General features: G+C 32.4%; 1 protein-coding gene across 2 annotated transcripts; it reads right to left on the bottom strand.

Annotated features, from left to right (window-relative positions):
- Positions 1-1,484: 1,484 nt before the first annotated feature.
- LOC141457440 (uncharacterized) lies at positions 1,485-19,930 on the bottom strand. Of its 2 annotated transcripts, XM_074134431.1 has the most exons (4): positions 19,645-19,922; positions 17,591-17,773; positions 4,596-4,688; positions 1,485-1,956 (listed from the first exon to the last, which is right to left on the bottom strand). In XM_074134431.1, exons 1-4 carry the CDS (start codon positions 19,712-19,714, stop codon positions 1,592-1,594), a joined length of 711 nt encoding a protein of 236 aa, XP_073990532.1. In that variant the 5' UTR covers positions 19,715-19,922; the 3' UTR covers positions 1,485-1,591. The 2 variants fall into 2 exon arrangements, with proteins under 2 accessions (XP_073990532.1, XP_073990533.1); XM_074134432.1 differs by lacking the exon at positions 4,596-4,688 and having other exon boundaries at positions 19,645-19,930.
- Between the last annotated feature and the right edge of the window lie 376 nt (positions 19,931-20,306).

The raw sequence follows: 20,306 nt of genomic DNA, 5'->3' as shown, positions 1-20,306 counted from the left end.
CTAATGACAATAGACGTCGATGCGCGAAAAAAAACAGCAATTAACTTAGGCTAAATCTCTGACGAATTCCCCTACTTATCTCGAATCCTAGTGAATCTTTTTGTTTGCGAACCTAGCGCTATTCCTTGACTTCTCACATAGACTCATGTCAGCAAGAATATGCCCAAATCGATTCCTTTCCCTCTAATTGTTGTAGATATATCCTCTTTCCCAATCCTTCCTCGATTATTCTTTTTTCGATTATTCGTTTTTCGAAACTTATTTCATATTAAATATTAGAACTTATGTGTTGGTTTCGAAAAACGCTTTATTCTTCTTCTAAGTTTTCCTGAACAGACTTTTTAAAGACTTTTTTCTAGGATCTTGCAAGATACTATCTTACTTTCAACACTAACAAAGTAAATGGCTCTATGGTTGTTCTCTATTGCCGCTTTATTGAAAATTAAGACGATCACTGAGATCTGGGAAATATTCGGTCGTGAAGATATACAGTCTGTCTTTTTGTTCTTTTAGTTTCTTTCAGTTTATCTTTCTCAATAAAATCGACTTCCTCCCTTAAAGAACATAATTTAACATCAATTGCTCAAAAACAGTTTTTTGTTTTTTCTGAAACTTTGGTCTTCTCTGTTTTTCTATTTAATTTTCATGTTGATATTTTATAATGCTTCTTCCAGCATTCTTAAGTTACATCAATTTGAGGCTTCAGACGCTAAATCAGGCACGTCTCAGATTTGTATGTCCCATATTGCCCTAATCCAAGAGTGAGATTGATTTTACGCTGACTCATGAGCTATTATTGAAAATAATAATTATATATTCACACATTATTTGCGCCAATTCCCGGATCAAAATTTATTTTCTTAATAGCTTTCTTTCTAAAGTGCACAATGTGCGATCGAAATTATTAATATTTTGGTATGAATGTGTCGCTACCGATCACATTCCTCACTCAGAAATATTTGATCCGTCAACAGAGTTAATTTATGTCAATGTTTCATATAACGTACATGTAATGGATTGCGATTTACACATACAAATAACAATAAGAATGTAATAAAATAAGCAAATATGGCGAATTGATTTGACGAACAAAACAAAAGAGGAACGAGAAAAAGAGAAGTAAAGACCCAAACTAATTACGTTGTCAGTATTGTCAAGATGTGAAGTAAAGCAAACTTTCTGATGAATGCTAGCTGCTGCAAGTATGGAGTTAATAAAACATCTGAAATCCATTTGCAGTTAACTCGAACGACTTCTAAGGAGATTACATCTATTTATTTATTGTTTTTGCGGTCTTGTAGGCGATACATCAACTCGTGAAAAAAGAGCTCTAGCATTAAATACCATTTCTAAGCAGTTAATTACAAGTTGGTAACATACATACACTGATTACGGTTTCATGTATACTGATTTAAGCACTTGAGTGGGATTCGTCCACGACGATGCAATTGGAATTAGGCTTTAGTGACACAAATAGGAAACTCTTTCTCTAGAATCTTTTTTGTAATAAGCTGTAATTTTTAAGTACTCTTATTTCAGATTTTACAATCATTAAAAAAAAATAAATTATATCCTCAAATTAGGGAAATAATTAAGTAGCAACATATGAATTCAAACTTTCAGTAGAGTTAATAATGTACTGGCTAGACTCATCAGACCGGTTGCTTATCCGTGTATCGTTTGTTAGCAAGTATGTACGATTGTCTCCATCCACAACCAAGGTGTAAAACATGTTTGACGCTTCAGGTTTTACATTTGACACACCACCACGTCCCATTAGAAAACAATCAAACTGTAAAACTAGAAGTGGCGCTCGTGCAAGTCTTGTCTCCAAATTGACACACATATGTAGGCGATTTTCTGGTAGGTATATGTCGTATAGTTTAATGCAGAACTGTAAAGGTGGTAGGTACATCACTTGTGGCGCTTCTAGGCAGGCTGGTGGAGGGTTCTTTGCTAGAAAAAAAAATAAAAATCCTCATATAAATCGCATGTTGCAATCATTTCAATTATAATAAGTTGGTATTTGCATAAGAAAAAAACTGTAGCACATCTCCCCTTGTATTCAACTTTCTTTTACAACCTGAATTTTCATCTTTATTTTGTGACATGAATGCATTTTTTTTTATCTATTTTCATATTTTTGTTTTGCAATGCTACCTTTGATTTTCAACTGCTCTTTAAATTAAGTAGTTTTACTAGTATTTATTTTGAAAGATTTTACATAATAATTGCATTTTTTTATACATTTATGTCGCACGAAGAACTTTTAAATAATAAAATGTCAGTTTGTTTACAACCATGAGAAAAAACAAATATTTCCCTCTGAAAATTATCAAATTAAATAATCACTGCCTATACGGTAATCACGAAAAAGTTAAATTTATGAAATAGTGAATTTCGCATTCCCGGCAGACGCGTTTGTATTCTCCTCAAGTGATGGTGTGGGCTGGTTAGTTGAATGGAAAACCAAACTAATATGTGTACACCACACAACGACACTTAACGTTGGTACTGATGTTGCTAGCCCTTTTAAATTCAACACGTAGCCTATATTTGAATAATATAATAATAGAATAATTACTGCAATGTTTTTTGTTTGTTTGTTTTAGCCAGCTGGATCCTGTGCGGAAATCTTGTATTATAATGAATGTGATCATTCTATTCTTCACATATTCTCAAAATGACGTCTGTAATCAGATGAATGGTTTTGCGACTAAAAGGGGCCAAACACACTGGCGCAAGCGGTCTGCGAGCTGACACGTTAAAAGCGATTGTAGCGTTCAAGGCAATTAATCTTAACATTTAATATTTTTTCAAGAAAACATGACCGCCATCAATCAACTTGAACCACTGGTATTACCATATAATTCTCATACTTCCTTGTTCTACCATAGAAAGTAGCACCGGATCATCTTATCAAATTATTTCCCCTGTCTTTGTAGGTTTGTCTTAAAAACTTTTATTCTACTGTTCATTCTATAAACATTCGTAGCATCTTTGACCATTAAACAAAAAATTCAAAGACTTAAATTCGAAGAAGTTTGGAACTTATAATTATAGCGTTCAATAGGAAGAAAAGAATAATGCCAATTTCAGGACTAGGTCATATTCAGGGCAATAATATATTTTTTCCATTATTATAAAGTTGGTGCATCTTCTGTCCTGTCTGCTTATGACCAAGTCCATTGGTCGAAAGCTCGGTAAAATAAAAAATCATAACTGAAATTGGCATTATTCTTTTCTTCCTACTGGATTAATGAACCATTCACCAAAAACTATCAACAATAGTGTTCAACATTTCAGGTCATCGGCGCCCTCTCTCTGCTCTGTTGGCCTTTGATCAGTCATTCGTAAAAGCTGCTAGGAAAAGAAAATATGAGAGCAACGCAGATTGGACGTGAACACTGGGCCCTCAACTTGTGGGTACAGTGGGCTTCCACTACATAACCTTCCGTAAATGTTAGGTTACACATCATTCGATCTTCATGCTGTTGGTTTTTTATTAGAGGACACCTGAACATTTCTTCTTACTGGTTCCAGAACGCAAGAAAATCGTTCACACCGCTGAACGGATTGATTGAAATGGTTTATGGTGTCTGCATTCAAGCCAGCATATCACCACAATGCCATCAAAAATTTAGACCAGTGGTTCTTAACCTTTTCAAAGACGCGGAACACAATTATGTAATATATTAAATATTTATATATTTTTCTCGCGGAACACTAACATTAAAAAATTTGAAATTTTACGCATACCAGAATACTTCATACATGCATAAAAATCTTTGAGTAAATATATAAGGAGAGCGTACTAATTTTAATTTAGAAGTGAAATTATGAATGTATTATTGCATCTGTATGAGTAACATTTCTTCTTTTTTTTTTCTTTTCCTTTGTTGTTTAGTTATTTTTATTTTTTGGTTTTCTCTATCATGGAGTGAGTCAAGTATCTTCAATCTTCATGTCAAAACAAAACATTGAAAATTTTTAAATGAACGAACGAACGAGTCATTTTACTTAGTTCATTGAAAATGAACGACTCGTTCAGACTCGTTCATTGAAATGAATGATTTTGCCCATCACTAATTCACTTCCATTGGAAAAATGCTGTGAAAGACTATGACTTAAAAAGGTAGGCCAGCTTTGGTAGTAGAAAATTCAAATTAAAAAAAAAAAGAACGATTTTTTGTTTTCGTATCTTTCTTAAGTTTCTAATTTTCAATACATTTAAAATTGAAATTTCGCGGAACACTTGGACCATATTCGCGGAACACTTAGACCATATTCGCGGAACACCGGTTAAGAACCACTGATTTAGACGCTAAGCGTCTTCTAGAAAGTTTTAGCAGTCGCGTTAAGCAGAATGGAAAAGGTGAACTTAGTAAGGGATAAAGTAGACGTCATTGATGAACCACTTCTATAAACGGAATGAGTAAAGCAGTCGCATGCTACCCAGCAATCATGAAGGCTTCTGATATTCGTTTATAGTTACTCAGTGGACTGAGGAACAGATTGCTATGTCATTATACATAAGGAAACATTCCGCTGAGTTAGCTCTAAACTATTACATTCTAAAAGTTCTATTTATTTACCTGAAACTTTATTTTCATAAATAGAATTTCCGTCCATTAACATATTCACTCCTATTGAGAATTCCAATGGATCGAAAATAAAATTCATACAGCCTGCAATGAAATTTTAAGTAATTAATAAGTAAATGATAACTGTTAATAAAGAAGATGCAACTGAGAGGAAAATTTACAGTCAAATTTTCTAAAACTGTCTCCAACAATGCAACTTTTGAGGACACAAATGATGAATGTGGATAAGTTGAAGTATTCTCATGTGATAGCCACAAAACGTTCTTGTCACATTAACTTTTAATTAATAAGTTTTCTCCGGGAGGTAGTAAACGAGCATTTGATAAGTGTTCACTCAAAAGAGGTTAACGTAGGGTCAGGAAGTACATTTATAAGAATTTTAACAGATCTTTAAAAGAAAACAACATAATATTAAAAAAAAAAGAAGAAGTGATACGTAACACAAAATCGAAGAGCTTTTTTATATTAATTAACGAGCAAGTGGATCAGCTGTTTTTAAGACAGAGATTGCCAGGGAGTGAACATAGGTGATACATCTTTGTGCAGACGACCTTGTATATTATTTTATTACAGATGGGTTGAAGTAAATAACTCAAGATAATAGCACTATATAACTCCTTCCCTTCTCTTGTTCGACTAGGGTTCAATTCGTTGGGAGCAACAACTTTTCTATTATGCCATTGTTTTGTGTTAATTCTGTAACTATTATTACCTTAAAAAACAAAAAAATAGTTAGAGATCGAGAAATATTGAACCTTTATATTGCGAACGATAACAACCCGAACTTATGTTCATTACAAGTTATTAAGGGTTAAATTTACTTCCTCAGGTTTTCACTCATTATTTGCGAACGGGTTTGTCAAAAGCCAACCTCGAATTAGGTAAAAATTTGTAATACAGTCTAAATCAAATAGAAGGAAAACAAAATGCGAACTTTTAAGAGCGTTGGTAAGTTCTTTACTGTTTTAAATGAAAAATTTATTTTATTTTTTGTAGAAAATAGATGTAATAAGAACACTATTTTTAGATATATTTTGACATGGTCTCGCGAACTCGTAATGATATGATTTGCATGGAAACGAGCACATTTAAGAGAGTGTTGAATAGCTAGTAGAAACTTTACTTTTATATTTACTTATGTAACCGTGTTTCTGCCTAGATAGACTAGTGATTATGGACGCCGGGACGTAAACAAAAAAGAATCCAACTGGTTTATGCATTTGATATATAAACTAACAGTAATTGTCGCTGGTATCTTCTTAATGCAACTCAATATGCAAAGAAATCCTAACTAAAGAAAAAATAGAGAATCTATTGTATCATCACACTGCAAACGCCTAGTTTTATTTGGTGTGCAATCAACTGTAACTTATCGTTAAAAAGAAATATTAAAGGAATGCTTAGAATTGCTGTTCCCAAATAAATCATCATTCTTGGAAAAAGGTTACGAACAAAAATGGAAGGTATTTGTAGGTGAATAGCACCTTAGGATAAGAAATTGCTATAATTTATGGAGGTGGTTACCAATTGTAACGAGAAGATGCATTGTGGAAGTAAATTTCTTAAAGTTATGTAAAGATACAACAACCTTCTAATTTTTTGTATAAGTTATGTTCCTAAGAATGGGAACTAACAAAACAAAATTTATTTTTATTATAAAAAAAAAGGAAAAAAAAATCTAAAATTAATTACCAGCATTAACACATTTTAAGCGCGGGACTAGCAACGGCCTGTCCCAAACCTATATTAAACCGAGCCAGGAGCAAACCGTTTCAAATAAAAATATCAATTTATTAACAGCCATTCTAATTTTAATCATAACACAGCAGTTTTCCTGAAATTCCTGCTAAACGCAATAAACCTGACTTTTTAAGTTGCGTTTTTCCTGTTATTAAATATATGTACCTTCAAACTTCCAATTCTACAATGTCTTTAACTTTCTTTATTACATTAGATAGGAAGTGTACATTGTCCTGAAACGTTACTTTAGAGCAGTGGTACTCACCGGAGGATACAGACAATAAATTCAAAATTGGGGCCAAGTACAGTTTTTAAAGAACCTATTAAACAAATTGGCAAAAATTTAATCAATTAAAATCTAATTGATTAAACCCAAAATTTGATTTTAATCGTGATTAAATTAAATTTAAAAAATTTAATCGGCCAAAATTAGTTGATTGAATTAAATTAACTTCTAATTTAATTGGAATTTAATCAATTAAAAATTTTAATCATAACTAAAAATTAAGATTAAAAATAAAATTAAATAATCAGAATTTTAATTGATTGAATTAAATTCCAAATTTAGTTTGAATCACTTTTAACGATTACATTTTTTAATTTAACCAAAATTTGAGTGATTTAATTGTTATAATCACGATTGGCCTATAGTTGTACCAGGTCGGAACAATGCACCTTCATTCTGCTTAGCTGGTGCCTCATCTCCATCAATACTACCACTTTTCACAAACTGGCACCTATATTCTACTAGCCTGGTTTCCCATCTATATCACTATTATCACTTTTCTATCAAATTAAGACAATAATTGGTTTGGTTTTGTGGTCATAAAATTTGGTACAGCTTGATAAATGAAAATTTCAATTCTTCAACTTGCTTAAGTTATACACCTTCAGCATGAAAGTTTGCATTAGTTAAAATTATTGTACACCAGGTTTAATTTTCTTTTTGTATAATGATCAGAATTTGTAATCTGTTTTATTTTATTTCATTTTAATTTTTTCTTTTGTGATTAATTATGCATTTTCATTATGCATGCAGTGAACTCTTCTGTAACGGTTTATAACTCATACACAGAATAAAATAATAATTATTATTGTTATTGTAACGAAGTGACTTTGGCGCCATCTCTTGGAAGGAGATAGAACCTCTAGTTCGTTAGGGAGTCACTAGGAAGAGCTAGTATAAGTCGGAAGTCTAGACTTCACCAGGGACAGACAGAAATGCATAGATCAGACTGGAAGCTTCTAGAACATCCTGCGACTGTATAAAAACCAAGAAAGTTGCTCCAGACAGTCAGTCGAGTGCAGTGCGGTCCAGTAGTCAGCCTTAGAGCAGTTTTTATTGTGAAATTATGTAGTAAGTGTTTACAGTAAACTGTTCTGACTTAAGTGAATTAGATCAGTAAATAGTCGTGTTGTTAGTAAACGTTATTACTGTGCTGTGTAATAAATCAGGTTTGTTACAAGTTTAGCGTGTTTTTATCATTTACGAACCTACTTATTAACTAGTGGCAGTCACTAGTTACAGTTGGTAATTTTCAAATAGAGAAAGAAAACTTTAAATTATTTTTATTATTATTACTTTTCTCAAACTCGGCACCTTCGTTCTACCAGTCTCTTGCATTTTATTTACTAGAATGTAGATATTCACAATACTATTGGCAGATCAACGCCTATTGCAAGAAGATAGTAGTTGTTGAAGTTGCTGGTAATCATTGTAGAATGATGTGAGTGCTTCTATGGTTTCCTTTTCTGAATCCACTCTGATATTTTGGTAGAAGTTCTTCGATTCGATCCAACATTCATGTTTTGTTTTAAGGAGTCGCTTGAATGTCTTTCCAAGTGTGGAAGTCAGGGTTATAGGGGGTCGTTTGGCGGTTTTAAGATAGGTATATTAGTCCAAATTTTGTTATATATGTCTAATAAAATTGTTTTTCTGTTATTATTATTATGACCTTTATTTAACTAAATACAATTATACCAAAGTAACAAGAACAAAAGGCATACAGCAAGGCAAATGCCGTCTGCTGGAGTTGCTGCTTATAGAAAACATAAAATTTATAAATTCAGATAAATGAATGACAAAGATATTTATGTCAATATTATTGATACATTAATAAGGACGAAGAAAGAGAGAGAGAAAAAACCAAACAAAGAAACAATAAACAATTATAAAATGAAAAAATAAAAGATACTTCTGAGTATCTTTCTCTGGAAAAGAATAAAAAGTAAGTTATTAAAAAAAAATTTCAATTCTTCTCTGAAAAAATAAACTAAACATAAAAATACAAACAAAAAAAAAAAAGGAAAAATTGAGGTGCTTTAATCTACAGTTCCAGGCCTTCAGGCAGAGATTGCAAATCATAAATTCTCACATTAAAGTCACCCAGAAAAATTATATTTGTATTCGATATTCCAGATAAAAAGTTAGGTAAACCGAAGAAATCGTCTTGCCATTTCGAAGGATATAAATATACTAGAACTATTAACATATCAAAATTTTGCTTACTAAAATAAATTACCACTCTTTCATTGACTCTTACAAAGCTAAAACTTTTTCTAAGATATTAGAACGTATACCAAATAATATCCCCCCCCCTAGCACGCCCAAATTTATATGATTTAATTGCAGGTATCCACATCAATTTATAAAGTAGGAAAAATTGTGAGAAATAACTGAAACTATCCTTTAAACATAAGATTTAAATAAACAAAATACATGGTGATTATTGAGAAAATTCATAAAATAACAGTCGGTCACTTTACCTTTTAACCCTGCAACATTATAAGATAATATACTCTAATCAATAAATGTAGATTTGAAGTTTTTTGAAACAATTCCAGCATGCAGTTCTGTCTCGGGTTGATTGCATAATGGGAGGATCAAGTGCAGTGGTGGTAGGTTGTTGCCTGAAGTAATCCCGAGGAAGGCTATTCTTATTTACGGCAGAAATAAAACCGCTCAGATCCAGGCAAGTAATTTCATCTAATCTTTGTAGACATTCCTGATTTTTATAGCACAGGCCAATCATTTGACACCAGGTGAAATGATGACCCTCTACAATTAAGGTATCGCTTTTCAGAGATACTTTAAGAGTTTTGCTAAGTCTAGACAACTCCTTACGGACTAACAAGAGTTTTATTCTTAAAGTACCAGAAAGTTCTGGTCGTATCCGGGAGGTCTTGATGTATAGCAAAACAAGTATTATTTAGGTTCTTTGAGGCGGCAAGAATAGTTAGCTTATCATGAAAACGACTAAAAGTCGCCAATAAAGGAGGATTCGAAGAATGCTGATTGCCTAAAACATATGCATGAATATTTTCGACGTTAATTTTCTCTTGAAGAAGCTCTTCGCAGAATGTTGAAACATTTCCAGAATAGCTACTAGTCGACTTAAAGGCGTTTATAACACCCCTGAATACCAAATTGTTTCGACGAGCTTTTTTGTCTAATTCTTCTAAAAGTTTTTCATTTCTACTGTTTGCTTCTTTTAAATGCTTAATATTTTCTTTTATATATATTTGTTTTCTTCTCTTATTAAACGATATTCTTCACGTAACTCATTAAAATCATCTTTTGTTGCCAAATGCGCGAGTTTTTTATCCAGAAGAGCAGACAAAGTTTCCAAGTTAATAGTTACTTCCTTTGGCGAACCCATATTTTCTACAGCAGTTCTCTTAGAGACTGTGAGTTCAGGAGAGCTTCTAACTCTTTTTGGTGTACTTGAATCTTTTTTAAATGTGTACTCAGCTTTCTTAGACATAAAAAAAAATTATTATAAAGCCTGGTTATCCAATCAGAGGGAAACAGAATAAATTTCACTTTATATTATAACACTTTACTAAGATAATTTTTCCCCTAACTTGTTTTAAATTAATGTATTTCAAAATCTACTATATTATTAGTCAAAGAAAATATTATGCTATTTACAAATGTTTTTATGCAATAATGCTGTTTGTAGACAGAACCAAAGTACGTACATACACAGAGACGGTGAAATGCAATCTCCACCACTCCCGGAGTGTAGTAACTGATGCACTAGATTAAATAAAACCAATTTAAACAAACTGTCGTAATTACGCAACCACTCGATAGTTTTTCTTCAAATTTTCTCACGGAAAGCAGATTTTATTAAAGACCGATTATGCTGAATTTCATAAAAAACAAACTTTTCTAACTGGGGTTAATCACAACAAATGTGTTTCACATTCCACATAGATGTTCACTCTATGACTGCTAGCAGCACACTCATTATTTTTCTGTTATCTGCCAATTTTTAGTTATCCTGGGATAGTAAATGCCATCTATTCCTGGGGATGTGTTTTTATTGGTTTTGAGGGCATGGTTAAAATCTATAATGCCAAAAGGCTCCTCCAGTCTGTGTAGTGGTGTCGAGAGAGGCGGTATTCTAAAATTATGAGGAGCGAAATCGGAAGTTAGTGAGTGTAAGTGGGGTGCTAGAGTTAAATTCGCCACAAAATTGCCTCCAGTTTACTCTCTTTTTGTTTTTATACAGCCACGACACTTGGCAGAAGCCTGTCTTCTGCAGATAAAAGTGGTCATAGAAGATTGATTTTTATAATTGTTGAAGGCCTCAATATTAACCAAATGTGCTTCATTACAGTCGTCATCCCACCAAGGTCCAGGAACGTCCAACAAAACGAGGTTCCACCAGAGTGGAAAAGCAAAGGTGAAAAGAAGTAGCTCAAAATACTTACTTCACCAAAATGGATAAAAGTAGTAGATAAATTGACAAAAAAAAAAAACAAGTTAAATATGTGTGCAAGATGGACCTATATAGGTCTATTGAATCACCAACAGGTTAAATATTGTAACGAAGTTGACCTGGGCAGAAAAGAAAAGCCTAGATTGTTCTAGGGGTTGAGCGACCAAAGTCGGTAACAAGCCACCACTGTGTAAACAAAAGGCCGGTCTCTACCTGAGCCGGAGAAGAATTGGGGCTAGATTGTTCCAGGAGTTTAGTGACCGTAGCCTGTAACGGTCCACACCTGTGTAAAAGCCAGCTAAGAGAGAGGCCGCAGTTGGGGTGGTGGCAGTATGTGTTTTCCCCAGCCAGTGATTGACAGGTAGGAATGAGACAGAGAGTTGGAGGAGGGCGGCCCCAGCTGAGGTGGTGGCAGTATGTGTTTTCCAGCCAATGATCGGCAGGTGGGAGTGAGACAGACGGAGTTGGAGTGAGACAGAGAGTTGGAGGAGGGCGGCCCCAGTTGGGGTGGTGGCAGTATGTGTTTTCCTCAGCCAGTGAGCGGCAGGTGGGCGTGAGACAGACGGAGTGGGGCAGTCGCAGTTAAAAGGAGGCAGACACAGCTGGAGAAGTGAGTTTTTGAGTTAGTCTTGGAAAGTTAGTTTGGAGAGACCCTTTGGAAGTGACAGTTTGAGAGGGTCAGTGTTGCGGAGTGCTTCAAAGTTAGCTAGTCGGGCAGTTAGTCAGTTAGTGAGTAGAGCTTTGTTAGTGCAGCTGAGACTAGTGCAATTCAATGCAGTGCGGACCAGTAGTCAGTCGTGGAACAGTTTTGTGGCGTTACGTAGTGAGTAAGTAACAGTAAACTGTTGTGACTGTAATGAATAGCGTTAGTTGCTAGTAAATGTTAATGTTAGTAAAGGTAATGTGTGAATAAATCAGGTTATTACTTACAAATTTAGCGAGTTTTATTATTTATCAAACCCACATATTATTTAATTACTAGTGGCAGGCATTAGTTGTGTTGTTAAAGTTTTTTTAGTAAAAAGATAGAAAAACTTTACAATATGATTGTAAGGTGGTCCTATATAGGTCTGGAGAGTCACCAACTTGGTTAAATGTGAGTGCAAGTTGGACCTTTATAAGTCTTGTGAGTCTCCAAATGGTTAAATATGAGTGTGAGGTGGTCGTACATAGGCCTTGTGAGTCATATGCTAATGAAGAAGTCCAAGTCTAAAAAAATTAATCTATAAGTATTTATTGGAGATACTCATAATGGTGGTCTCGCAAAAACGTGGTCCGAACCATTAGTTGAAAAGCCAGATAGTGGATGTTTAAATTATTTTGATTAACGATTGAAATTAAATTAATTCGGCGATTAGAATTAAAGTTCAATGCAATTCTCAGATTTATTCCCAATTTGTTTAGTTTGATTAAATTGCTTTGATTAAAGATTAAATTTGAAATTTAGTTCACTAATTAATTGTCATATGATTAAAAGTACTATTACTTTCGCCGATTAAATCCTGATAAAATTTAAAAAAATATATAATTATTAATTGAATTTAGAATTTGTTTTTTTAATCAGTGCCCATTTCTGCTATGAAAAAGATATTAAAAAAGCAAATAATCATCCATATACATAAAAGATTATTAGCGATTCCATTATGATAAGAGCGTGAGTTAAGATTTTAACCTTGCTTTATACCACGAGAGAAAAACTCTTACTGGTGGATGGTTACTAAATAAAAATTAAATATTTTCGTCTATTTTACCCTACAAACTGCTGCTTCTTATTCAATCTTTATCAAGAACTTCTTTATTTATTTCCAAGAAATGAATTTCTCTCACACCAAACCATTGCTTTTTACTTTCTCTTTATCTCTACTATGTATATTCACGTTGAAATTGTGGCCTGATTTGTTTCACTCTCAGACTAACAGAGTTGTGTTCCAAAATAACTTTATATATATATATATATATATATATATATATATGTATATAGAAGACTGCTAAAAAATTTGTAATTCGAGAGTCTACACAGCTTCAATCAAAGTTCCTTTTTAGGCTTCATAGAATTTTCATTTTTTGTATTTTTTGGTAACACAAAAGCAAGCACCCACTAATCCTAAATAAAATCTTAACACAAACTTACAGTTTAAAAAGTAAAGTAGAAGGGGTGATCAAACGCTAAAAGTTACACAAATCAGCAAGTTACCCATCATTTCATTATTATTTCATTTATATCATTTGAGTAATTTTACTGTATTAACTTTTCATTATTATTTTTTAGAATTTATTAGATGTCACAGACCTTAATGCTGGCTATTTTCATATACAAAAGATTTGTTCAAGAAGCACAACATTTAACATAGATTCACTGTAATATCTATTAATCTAAAATAATAACTATATAAACCAAAAAGAACTAGTAGTTTACGAGATATTTCAATTTAAAATTTTCATAGATTTAAACTCAAATAAACTTAAACTCTCAATATCTCTCTTCCTGCCTATCAGATTATTACGACATTTTAGTCAATTACACACAAAACTATTGACCAAATACTGGTAAAATCTAAACCAATACGAGCCAATAGTCTACGAGATATTTGAAGTTAAACTTTTCATAGTTTTAAACTCAACAAAATTTTAACTCTCAATATGTCTCTTACTACTAATCAGATAACTGCGAAATTTTCGTCAATTATATACAATACTATTCTCCATGTAATGGTTGAATATAAATTAAAACGAACGGTTAGGTTAGATTAGGTTAGGTTAGGTTAGATTGGGGTGGGTTGGGTGGGGTGGGGTTGGATTAGGTTATGTTAGGTTAGATTGGATTAGGTTAAGTTAGGTTGGGTTAGGTTAGGTTGGGTTAGGTCAGGTTGGGTTAGGTTAGGTTAGGATAGATCAGGTTAGGTTGGGTTGGGTTAGGTAAGGTTAGGTTAAGTTAGGTTTTGTTATGTAAGGTTAGGTTACGTTAGGAACGGGTAGTTTAAGAGATATTTAAAGTTTAATTTTTCATAGTTTTAAACTCATCCAAACTTTAACTCTCAATATTATTACGACTCATCTACATAAAATTCCGAATCGAATGAAACTTATTCATGAAAATCGGTTCACGCGTTTAGGCGCTACGTTGTTTACAAAAAAGGTAACAAGAAGAAGAAGAAGAAGAAGAACAAGAACAAGAACATTTTCTGAAAATACCGTTTTTGCCCATTTTCAGACACTTATTTCTCGAAATCTATTTAATCTGTGTTGTTCTAAAAACATTACAGTTATAAAGAAGGATTTGCCCTATATTATAAAGAAAATTTGAAAATTTTATCTTTTGTAGAAAAAGAGAAAAAAATTGTCCATGTTGGGTGTTTTTGAACGTTACACTTTTTCGTGCAGTTTTCGACGATCAACCCTTATACAACTGTCCTACCGGACAGTTTTAATTAATCACAGATTAAAAAGAAAAACGTTATAAAACAAAAAGTAATTATGAGGCTAAAGATTTCAAAAACTTTCTTAAAAAATGCTTATTCCAACAAACTTTAATGATTTTGTTTATTTATTTTATTTTATTAATACAAATCGTCGGTTTAAGTTTATTCACCAATTAAATTGATAGTTACTTTACTTTGTGTAGTAGTCAAGCGTTAAAAATAATAAGTAATAATTAATCTGGGTTAATATTAAATAATATAGTTTTATTCCACTACATTCTTAATCTGGATGTTCTTCCCACAATGATATCTATGTTACTACGAAAAAATTACTGTTGTCAAGGAGGATTTACCCTATATTATAAAGAAAATTTGGGAATTTTATCTTTTATAGAAAAAGAGAAAAAAATTGTCAAAGTTGGGTGTTTTTCACCGTTACGCTTTTTCGTGCATTTTTTGACGATCAACCCTTATACAACTGTCCTACCGGGCAGTTTTAATAAAAAATAGATATGCATATTTTGGGGACAGCTAATTATTAATGAATTTTGCTACAAATGCTCAGTTTAAGGGACTACATTAATTGATAATTTAGAAATGAATAATTATTGTTGAATAATTCATTTTTAATTAACTGTGTGTAATTTGTGTTCTCGAATACTTCTGTAAGACGAATTGAAGATTCAAATTTGTTTTAAATCCGTTAAATTAGGAACCACTCTAACATTTTCTTTTTCTATTTTAATGTGCATGGGTGTGTGTAATTTCACAGAATAAAGGGCTTAATAGAGATCAATCAGAAAAATAATTTGGAATAGAGTTAAAATATAGTGCCTAATTATTTATGAAGATGTAATGTACATTTTATCATTATTATAACAAAAAACTATTATGAATGAAATGGCCAGCATAAGGGTTTGTGACATCTAATAAATTCCAAAAAATATTAATGAAAATTTTATACAGTAAAATTACTTAAATGATATCAATGAATTATTAATGAAATGTTGGGTACTTGCTGTTTTACTTATGTATACCTTTTAGTGTTTAATCAATCCTTAGATGAACTTTTTAAACTGTAAGTTTTTGTTTAAGAGTTTTTTGTACTTTTTGGACAGATTTTCCTTTTTGTCTATTCTGCAAAGTTACATATCTGCTTTATAAATTTTCTTAACATTTGAAATAAGCAATACTTTCATTATATCCTGATATGGTTTAAGTTGGTACCGTAACTACCAGATCATTTAAAAGAATGCTTACAGTTGCCGTCCCCAAAGAATCCACAAAAACAATTTTGTTGGGAAAATGTTTCGAATAAAATTGGAAGAAATTTGTACGTGTATAGCAAAATTGAACTGCGATTTCAGTACTTTCTTTTAAGAGGAACAAGAACAATTAAACTACGACTACAGTACTTTTTACAAAAAAGGCAAAGAGAAATTAAACATCAAATACGCACGATTGCAATACTTCCCGCTAACAGCTATAAGAGCAGGATACTACTTTAGTGGCACGCAGTATAGCTCAAACCATTTCTTCCTGCCAAATTTGATCAAAATCGGGCGAAGATTATTGATAATAGTTTAAAAGGGGCCTTACATAAGTGGGGCAAACTCCCTTTTAATGTTGTAAAATCAAGAACGACAAAAACTATAGCCACAAAGAATTTGGAATGAAATTCGAAATGAATTTAGAAATGAATGGCAATTCATTCATGTAAATCGGTTCACGCGTCAATAATTTGAACGATTGCAGTACTTTCCTTACAAGGTGTAACAGCAGGATAGCACTTTAATGTCACTTAGAGAAGCCCAAACTACCCGCCGAACTTTATCCAAATTGGGCTAAGATTTACAAATTAATATTAATATTGTCCCAGTTACTTAACTGGGACAAACGTCTCTCCATAACTGCGTTCAGTGGCGAGACCGACAACAGCCATATGATTTATTAAAAATTAAACCTTTCTCACCTATAACTTGAACACTGAAATTTGTCCAGTTATAAAGCAATCATTTCTCTACAATGCGGTAAATAATTATTAAAACTGAACAATACGAAAAGAGGTACAAAGGTTTGATATTTGAACAAATGAAAACCACCAAAATTTAACCTCCTTTATCTGATAAACTATAAACGCTAAAACATTGCATTTATACCATTCCTAGGGAAAACTTTTCTCTGCAATTCAGTAAAGAATTCATTGAATTCTAAACAATACAAAGAGAGATATAAATGTTTGGGGTTTTAACAATTTTGAAAACCTCTAATATTTAACTTTCTTTATGTCATTAATTATTATAACCAGATCCACATAGAATTTCAAATTAAATGATACTTCATTCATGAAAATCAGTATACGTATCGATAATTTGAAACGATTTTTAATACGTCCCTTTAGAGCGTGTAAGAGCATAATCGCGCTTTAACGTTACGTAGGTAAGCCATAACGCCTTTATCGTGCCAAATTTTGTCAACTTCGGGCAAAGATTTGCAGTGTTTTAGTAAATAATTGTTTTAGAGCTGGTCTTACATAAATGGGGCTAACTCTTTTTCCATATCATGTACAGCAATGAGACTCCTAAAATACTTGTCTTCGTGAAATTCTGAATCGAATGACCCCTTATTCATGAAAATTAACCAATAAAACAAAAGAAATTAACCAATGCTTTTAGGCGCTGTTGTTTTCAAAAAAGGTAACAACAAGAACAATTTTGAAAATGTCTTTATTGCTCATTTTTGGCATCGTTTCTCTCGAAAACTAATTATTAATCAATGTTATTGCAAACAAAAGTTACAGTTATAGAGGAGAATTAGTAAATTTTAATTGGCCCTATAATTTAAAGAAAATTTGGGAATTTTATCTTTTAAAGAAAAAGAGAAAAAAATTGTCAAAGTTACGTGTTTTTCAATGTAACGCTTGTGCAGATTCAGACGATCAACCCTCATACAACTTTCCTACCGGACAGTTTTAATACTTTTAGAAGTCAGAAAAATAAAAACAATCTGTCTAGTGAAAAAACTAAAACTCAATTTCAAAACTTGAGCTTCATTGGAATACTTCCTTTATCTAACCTATCCAACTTGGATCTAAACTAACCTGTTCTATTGAAGCTAAACAGCCGCATATTTACGCAGCATCCGCAAGAAGAATTTGCACAGCTACAAGGCAAGAAGCCATACCTAAGGATATGAGTTTTCAACAACGTTTCTCCATCTCCAACGCTGACCAATGGAACTGGTTTCCAGTGTGCATCGTAGTAAATCACCAGATCAACTGCGCCTGCAAGAAAGTTAAAGTCCAGGATGAAAAAAAATCTACTAAATACCATTATTTAAGAATAAAAAAGTGCTGACTCTACAGTAAAAAAATCTATTTTCATTGCTTATTTAAGCTGTTTTTATTTTTTAAATATAGCACTTAGTGAATGTCTTGTTTTTGGAAACTTTGCTGACACTTTTCTGAGGGTTCGAAATAAAAATAATCTTAAACTCTAGTTTTAGCTTTGGTGAAGTTATTAAATTTACTTGCACAAAGAAGGTATGTCTTATACCGAAGAAATGAATATTAAGACGCATGGAACTACGTCTGGACTATCGCGTGGGTTCGAGTTTTCTGCTATTTTTCTTTTCTAAGAAATTCGGTCCACAACTAAAAATTAAACACACTCTCACTCACAATAATCTTAATAATACTGGGGAAAGAGATTTTTTCTTAGCGGAAAACTATTTCGAGTCCAGATATCATCCATGTTCTTTCGCTTCCTATGAGCTTTTTACAGCCCGCCTAGAAATGGAAAGCGTAATAATGTAAAGTGTAGTAATGGAAAACTCTGTTATGGGTAAAAATTGACCTGAAACCGGAAGTGTACTAAATAAGGATCCGAGTGCCAAAGACTTTACATGTTCATAGAATTTAAATTAAATAGTAATAATCTTTGAAAGCTTAGAAATAATAATATCTTATTGTGAAACGATATCATAAAATACTAAGTAGAACTTAAGAATTTTTGACAATGAACCCTGGGCATCTGACCAAACAAAAATTCTCGATTCAATTCAACAATTATCTTTTAACAAATTAACCGATTACTTGTTTTCAAAAAAGTAAATTAAAAAAAAAAATCTTCTGTAAACTCAAACGACATTCTTCTTCTCACTTCTCAATGTGGACTCCGTACCTCAAATTTGTACAACTTGTTAGTTTTATTCAACAAAAAGATCACTAAAATAGAATGAGTTTTGAGGGAAGCCTAATTATTTAGTGACTCTTCTTAAAATCAATTTTCGTGAAAAGAATTTCAAACAAAGCGATAGGTAGACCTGTCTAAGTAGACAATAAAAGAGGCTAAAACAGATCGCTCAAGAGAAGCACAATACAATCAAGCGATTTTCTAACCTTAATTTAACAAAATATTTGATTCTCACAAACTTCAAGATCGGCTCAAAACTTCGAATTTGTTTAACTTGTAAATTATTTAAAAAAACAAAAAAAACTTAACATTGAATAAAAAAAAATGAAAATGGCTCTTACCCCCTAACCCCACCCCATAACTGCCATTAACCGAACTTTTCAGGAAACCGGTTTCAAAAGCATTTTCATATAAATAAAGTTCGTATAAAAAAAAAAGTTGGTGTGTTTCTTGAGAAAGTTCTGGAAAACTAAAATCCTTCAGAAAATTCGCACTTCCAATCACCACGTTTTCTTCAAACTCGAAATATTGGCAACTTATCAAAGTAAATATCATACAAATAAAAAGCATAAAATATACTAAAATTAAACTTTAGAGGGATATGTTCCCTAAAAGTAGCATTAGATTAAATATTTATGGGAAAAAGTGAAAAATTCATTTCATCAAAAATCTGCATAGTATCTGAAGCAACTAAATTTTTGAAATACGTAGCAGGCAGAAAGAGTAAGTATGGAAGTTTCACGCCAAATAATTTTACAGCTAAGATAAAAAAATTTAACAGTCTCTTACAAAAAAATATAATATTGTTAGTCTTTACAAAAGATTTTTGGATGTTTCATCAAATTAATCAAATATCTCTTTGGCACAAATTAATTCGAGTTCATACAGGGGCGATTTTACTCTTAATTTATCTAAAGATTTTATGGGTAAATACATTTTAATAGACAAGTGTAACGCTTACTATAGATTGTGTAGCCAAAGTAGACGACAATAAAGCCAAAATATGCGTAGATATTGGTATAGGTGTCCATGGATATAGACGCAGAGAAGACTACAACAGCGATGAAGAAGTGTTACTGGCGTTTCTCTACTCAGCGCCCAAACAATATCATTTATATTCCATCCACAATGTCATACTTGGACTATCAATACTCTTTTTATTCTAATTACGTAGGCTGTACTGTTAGGTTGGTTTGAATCAGGTCCAGCCTTACAAACTCAAGGTGACCAGCCTCATCACATCACACACTAACTACTTGATTGACTCGTCTTGACCAGTGGTTAATAAATCTTTTTCTTTCAAAAATTTTTTTAGGTTTGTCAATGATATAGAGACAGAAACTTCAACAATTACAGCTGAAAAACATCTCGTGCGAGGCGTATTTTTTGCAGAAATTCTCAAGTTACAAGTTTTCTATAAAACTATGAATACTTACTAAATTCTGTTTCTTTCACTCTTAACAGCTTGCGACACTTGCTTACCGACGTTTGCGGAAAACCGACAATTCTACAGACCTACCCCAATGTCAAAGTTCCCAGGGAAAATTAAAAAAAAAAAACTCTTAAGTGGTCGGTCAGCATATCTGCTGTACCAACTTCTAAGAAAATATTTTCTTTATCCAG

The sequence above is a fragment of the Rhodnius prolixus genome, unplaced genomic scaffold (genome assembly GCF_049639745.1).
Source record: "Rhodnius prolixus isolate KJV_2025 unplaced genomic scaffold, Rpr scaffold_16, whole genome shotgun sequence".
NCBI classification, from domain to species: domain Eukaryota; kingdom Metazoa; phylum Arthropoda; class Insecta; order Hemiptera; family Reduviidae; genus Rhodnius; species Rhodnius prolixus.
The sequence above is the reverse complement of the archived record's forward strand: the minus strand, read 5'-3'. Positions and strand labels throughout refer to the sequence as shown.